Source organism: Coenobita brevimanus, chromosome 48 (assembly GCF_032717465.1).
Source record: "Coenobita brevimanus isolate Jiangsu-jjx chromosome 48, ASM3271746v2, whole genome shotgun sequence".
Classification (NCBI taxonomy): domain Eukaryota; kingdom Metazoa; phylum Arthropoda; class Malacostraca; order Decapoda; family Coenobitidae; genus Coenobita; species Coenobita brevimanus.
In genome coordinates, this window is record NC_137001.1 from 24,252,035 (window position 1) to 24,258,553 (window position 6,519).

The 6,519-nt window shown below is 40.8% G+C and overlaps 1 protein-coding gene across 1 annotated transcript; it reads right to left on the reverse strand.

Moving 5' to 3' along the window:
• Positions 1-387: 387 nt before the first annotated feature.
• Positions 388-6,106, reverse strand: wal (electron transfer flavoprotein subunit alpha wal). Its single transcript, XM_080271905.1, has 8 exons — positions 6,007-6,106; positions 5,056-5,202; positions 4,231-4,372; positions 3,244-3,407; positions 2,345-2,503; positions 1,743-1,880; positions 1,155-1,295; positions 388-807 (listed from the first exon to the last, which is right to left on the reverse strand). The coding sequence occupies exons 1-8, from the start codon at positions 6,043-6,045 to the stop codon at positions 742-744; spliced, it is 996 nt and encodes a 331-aa protein (XP_080128031.1). The 5' UTR covers positions 6,046-6,106; the 3' UTR covers positions 388-741.
• Between the last annotated feature and the right edge of the window lie 413 nt (positions 6,107-6,519).

Genomic DNA, 6,519 nt, shown 5'->3' on the forward strand with positions numbered 1-6,519 from the left:
ATATAAACCTTCACTGGCTCAATCCGATTGGAGCTCCGTAATTACCCACTAAACCACCAGGCGCCAAAATTTGGTTATATGGTTACCACCAAGCGTAGTAAATGGTTTCCTGGTGTACAGGAAACCATTTGGCTTGTCACTCAGTGTAGAGTCACACACAGGCAGAAGGAAGAGGAAAGAATGAAGGAAAGAAAGACAGAAGAGGGAATGTAAAGTCACCCGTAGATAAGATGTGTATCAGGTAATATTAAACCCTAAGATTGGGGCAGTGTACAGTATATTCATTGATTTATGGAAGAAGGCTGTTATCATATTGCTCAGGCTGTATTCAGCCCAATGACCACTGGTCAGACATCCATGAACTAGATAAATGATATAGAAAACTGATTAAGAAATAGATTCAATTTTTATTACTGTAATAATGTACAGTTACCTCTTCTACACAGAGTAAAAGTTACATGAGGTCACATATGCAGTAATTTGCACATCCATTCACTACCCTAATTTTATACAATGCTAAAATAGATTCTGTTAAATGAAATACAGCAGTCTACACACGAAGTCCATACAGCATATTGGAAACAGAAGATGTTTTATGGCAAGATACATTTTTACATATAATATCGACACCTGAGAACGCTAAAAAAGACTCCAAAACTTGTGAGTATGTGCAGAAGCACTGATCTATGAAGCATGCAAACATTTCTAGGTGCTCGTGTAATTCTGAAATATTTTTTAAACTTAAACCTTCTCTATCATCTCTGGGACGGCCTTGAATAAGTCTGCCACCAATCCAAAGTCTGCCACCTGTCAATGGAAGAGGTCTTGTAATTATGTGTGGAAAACTGTGAAAATTAATGGAACACTCCCTTACCTTAAAATGTGCTATGGAGGAAAAAGTGAAATCTTGGAACGAATCCCTAATTTATTGGAGATAGAAAAGGTGGTTATGTGTTGGAATATCATTATACTGAAGCAGGAAAACTTGGTGAAAATCTGGAACCTAGCCCTACCTTAAAATTAGGTATGGAAAGCATGGTTAAATTTTCAAATATATCTCTAATTTATGGTGAGATATTAGAAAACATGGTGGAATTCTGAAGCACGTCCTTAAAACGATGACTGCATGTAGAGGAAGAAAGATCGTATGTTACCTGGAAGATGGGTGCCTCAGGGTCCTTGTTAATGGCAACGATGGTCTTGGAGTCCTTCATGCCTGCCAAGTGCTGGATGGCGCCACTGATTCCCACGGCAATATAAAGCTCTGGGGCCACAATCTTGCCGGTCTGACCAACCTGAACATAGAGACAAGCACTTTAACCACTGGAAGACAAATTTTTCTTTTACTAGGGTACAGTACCACTTATACCAACAGCAATGTAAAGATCTATCTATCTATCTATTGCCAGACACCTTAATCCCATAAGGGGTGGCCACAAACAAATCGCATTGTAAAGATCTGGGGTTATAATGTAAAGATCTGGGGTTATAATGTAAAGATCTAGGGTTACAGTGTAAAGAACTGGAGTTACAATGTAAAGATCTGGGGTTATAATTTTGCCTGTGTGACCAACCAACATAGGAAAGAAACTGCAAAAGGATGAAAATCAGCAAACAAGGTATGGTTGAGGTACAGTACAATATATCATGCCTCCAGTCTGAATACAACTGGCCATAAATTTTTTCTGGAATAGGTTAGGGATCTCCGTCGGGTTAGGACAAATACACTTGTCATACTGTACCTGCATGTCATTGGGAACAAAACCTGCATCAACAGCTGCTCTTGATGCCCCTACTGCAGCATTCAGTTTGTCTGCCAAGTTGTACAGCATCTGGAAATTCTCACCATTCTTCATGCCACGTCCTCCACTGATCACAGTCTGAAACAAAAGCTTATATCACTAAATCTATATTGACAATTACACTCTCATCTTAAATGTCAGGACCAACTTTCCTAACTGCAGGCTCCTCCACTCCTCATGGGGCAACATAGGATTGGATGATGGATGGATGGTTCTTAGTTATTCTCATTCAGCTGAAGATTAGGTTCCATGTAGTTAGACAGTTTTCCTCTGATGGAACTTGACCAATCTCATAACCTGAAAACTGAACCACTGCCACAACTTAAATACCAACTTCTGGTTGCATGAAATTTAATGAAGTTTAATCATGAAGTACAAACAAGTCTCCCTGGTTGCTAGTCAAATGCACCCTCCAGCCTGAATACACCTGGCCATCAACTGAGCTGATAGGGGTTAGGAATCTATCAGGTTGGAATAAATGGGCTATACTAACATCCCTGGATCCAGTTTCCTGCCATGAAATTTGCAATGCACTGACTAACCTTGGCAGCAGTCAGCTCAGGACGGTCAGATTTGGAGAGTTCCTGGCCGATGAACTGCGAAATGTCACAGGGCAGGTCCCCAGGGGCTACGTCTTCCTTCCCTGCACTCCCACCTTCCAAATTGGCTGCCTCAAAGCTTGTGCCACGAACTGTGATCACCTGCATAGAAGAAAATTTATATGGTGTTTACAAATATCAATCTAATTATTGCCAAATGACAACCTTGGAAGGGAAGGCTGCAAATGAACTGACTCCATGTTAATTTGTCCTCCACCATCAAGATGCCCTCCTTTCAACTCAAACCTCCTCACTCATATATACCGTACCTCTACACCCCATCCCTCATCTCATCCTCAATCTCCCCCTTCCCCTCACCCATTCTACCTCAGTCATGTACCCGATAAACTTAAATAATGATCATAAAGTAAGTCCTTGTTGTAAATGCCTTTTTAAATATCTTTTTTGTAATTAATTTTTCAGCAGATTAGGAAAAGAAGAAAAAAAGAAAAGAGAAAGGAAGATTCAATGGTACCTATGAAGTTGGGAAGTTGGTTTGCCTTAATTTACAGGGGCAATTACAGGTTGAAGGGAGGAAAGTCTGACCCCAGGCTGAGGCAGGAAACAGTTTGATGATCTGAATATTATTAAAATGGACTTGACTGCTCTTGTATGACCCACAGACTTGTAATAACAACCTTCCTAATACTACTACACTAGTTCTGAATTAAGCATCCCTACTGTGCATTGAATAAGAGTGATAATTAGTGCTGAATTGCAAATATGAAGGTGTGTGGCATGTACAAGGACTGCCGGGCCTTAGGGACAGACTATTAGGTTTATGGCTAGAGTCAAACCCATAAAAAGTATTATGGAAAATAAACAAGAATGACAAGCTGTACCTTAACAGGGTCATTGCTTTTGAGTGTCATAAGGGCATTGCCAGCATAGATGGTGCGGACAAAGGTGTCTGGGGACTTAACCTCAATGATGTCGCTGATGGGAGACACGTCCAGCTTGGCCGCAACACGTGGCAGCACTGACTTACCCATGGCTGAGGCTCCCGCTGAAAAGGAAAACGGCGAAGTGAAACATCATCATCATCACTATCATTATCATATTATTAGTCATCACCATTATCATTTTCATTAAAATTACTATCATTTTCATCCTTATCAACATCATCATCTTTTTCATTCAGGGCCTGTATTTAATAACTGTAAGTGCTGGTTGTGTACAGGCAACCCTCGTTCTATGTACTGTACTACTGCTTTACATTCATTCACTCAATAGATGGTAGGTGCTGAAGACCATCATCCAATCACTTGATGTAGTGCTGCCTACTTTTTCCCTCACCTTTATCATTCTTTCTTTGTGTCTGACCTCCTCTAAAACTATTTCTCCCTACCGTCTTCTTACTTTTTCTTACTATTCTTTCCATTTCAAGTGGCTCTACATTGAGGGCCAAACCTAATGATTTCGTGTAACTGAGGAAACCATTTACAACCATATAATCAAGTAACAATGTGATGTGGTGTCTACTATGGTGCTCCTGTTAACTGGGTGCAGAGATGTAAATACCGTGTTTATCCAGGAACCAAACTGCACCTTACCAGAGCAAGGCACTATCTGCACCACGGGATAGTTCACTGAGCAGTATGGCCTTGCAGGGAAAGTTATTTGCCTGTGTGGATAGGTCTGCTCGGCCTGACAGACTAGGATTACTCAACAACAATAACTCCTCACTCACTCATAGAAGCTTGAATTTTTAACACTGTTTTTTCACAAGTAATCTGCATTAACAGTTATTTAATGGAGATTAATCATAAGAAATGGTTAGAATCCCTTAAAATTCAAACCCTGGTGAACTTCTGCCCAAATCTGCTTACCAACAATGTGGGTGAATTTGAACTGGTTGTGCGTGGCAAGGATGAGCGGTGCAAGACGCTCTGGCAGGAAACCCACCAGAGCATCACTGTCCGCCACCAACACCCGACTCACTCCTGCTGCCTTGGTGATCTCTCCCACCACCTATAACAACCACATATCATTAATTACTATGCTTTGTCCTTTTTAACTCTGCCTAAAACTGCCTTCTTCATCTAACACCTTTGGTAGTACCTGCAATAACCATATGAAATACTATACACCAGAACTGCACTGTGGTTTGTTTTTGTGATGAAAATGTAGTCTATCTATCTATCTATCTACTGCCAGACACCATAATCCCTTAAGGGGTGGCCATTTGACTTTGAGTTATTTGTTTTAAGGGGAGGGGCACTAACCCTCCACCAACCCACTTGTTCACACGTAAGGAGCACGTATGGTTTGGTTATATGGTTACCACCCAGCGTTGTAAATGGTTTCTTGGCTTACAGGAAACCATTTGGCTGCATGTAATTATAGCTTTTACTGCTATGCCTCAGGTTCACCTAGATATGAACACAGTGAACAAAAGGCTGACATTACTTTTGTTCTGCAGTCCACCACCATTCTTTCAGGGGTCAGGAAGGCAGGCGAGATGCATTTACGTATCTATCTATCTATTTGTTGCCAGATGCCTTAGTCCCGCAAGGGGTGGCCACAAACAAATCATTTATGTTGCCTTGTTCCCCGCCATTTCACTGCTCACACTCCCCTCTCTCATATACCTCTCTCCATTTTTTTAATATACCTGTACAGTATTTCATTATGACAAAAATTCCACAACTTACACTGGCACAGTTTGAGCCAGCCACCAGACAGGAGACATCGCCACCCAGCTTCTTAGCAGCGGTGATGGCGTTGAGGGTGATGGGCGTCAGTGTCTTGTTGTCGTGTTCGGCAATCACCAAGGTTGACTGGAATCGCCGCAGCCCACCCTGACGACACACAATTCAGGTAACAGTCATCTCCTTTTTTACATAAGAAAAAAGGTAAATTGTCTCCTTTTTAACGTACGAAAACTTGACAACATACTCTCTAATGGGGGTCAATGTCTTTTGATCACGTTCGGCAATCACCAATGATGACTGAAATCACCATAGCCTACCTGATGACAATGGTAGTTTTTATTATGTTAAGAGATGAGTTCTAATTCATTTATATCTAAATTAAGAGGGGAAGTTCTCCTACATTTTCCCCCAAAGCTTTATCATATGGTGACTGGCTTGGTACACTAGTAGGGTACATCAACTGTTTACATTTGTCTGATAGCTTATCTCAAGGACCTTAACCCTCTCAATCTTGGGGAAACTCTAGTACTTTACACCAGCAAATGCCACAATATTATAAAGCAGAGTACGTAACAGCAGCCTGGGTATGTTAATTCTGCTACATTAACCCTCTCATCGTCATGGCAACTCTAGCAATAATGTTGCTAATGGCAGACGATGTTTAGTTGAGAGCAAGTCAGGAGCCCGAGATTAACACCAGCATCTCTCTTATATTCAAACCTGTTACATTAATACAATACTCAGCCCATAACTCTATCACATAAAAAAAAAATGCGCAATAACCTTGTATAATTTAATGTTTGTTCTACGTTTACTGCACAGCTTTCACAGGACACCGGCCAGCGCTGCAAGTGGTTACCTTCTACCAGACCAAGATTATCATAAAACCAGCATCAGCACACACACAATACTAAATAATTTCCAAGAGAAGTAAAACTCTAGATGACTAACCTGACACAAGCGAGCAGTGGACCTTGAAATAGCAAACATTTTCTCCCTCAGCTGATAACCTCGCAACTGGAGACAGCGACCGACCTACTCTCTCTCCCCCTTATTAACACTGGCTCACATAACCGTACATTATCCCTATATTTTGCTCTAGTTATGATCAAAACGATTTATTTGCATTTTTATAAGAGAAATTGCCAATAAATTAACAATAATGAATGAATTTATCATTATTTAACCGTATAATTGATGAAATGTTACCCAACAACTAGGTTACGTAGATGGCCGGTTTATATAATTGCATTGAATAACGCAAAGTGCATAAGCATAGAGGCTGTATGGCAAGTCTCGGATGTTATTTATACTACATGTTTCATTTTCTCCAGCAGAGAAAAATGACCCTTGAATTCGATGACGTACAACCATGAGCAAACGTTCCCTGCCGTCTCCCTCCCAGTTGTGGCGGGAGATTCAATGTGAACTAGTTTTATGTTATAGCAAGATGAGACAAGTGAA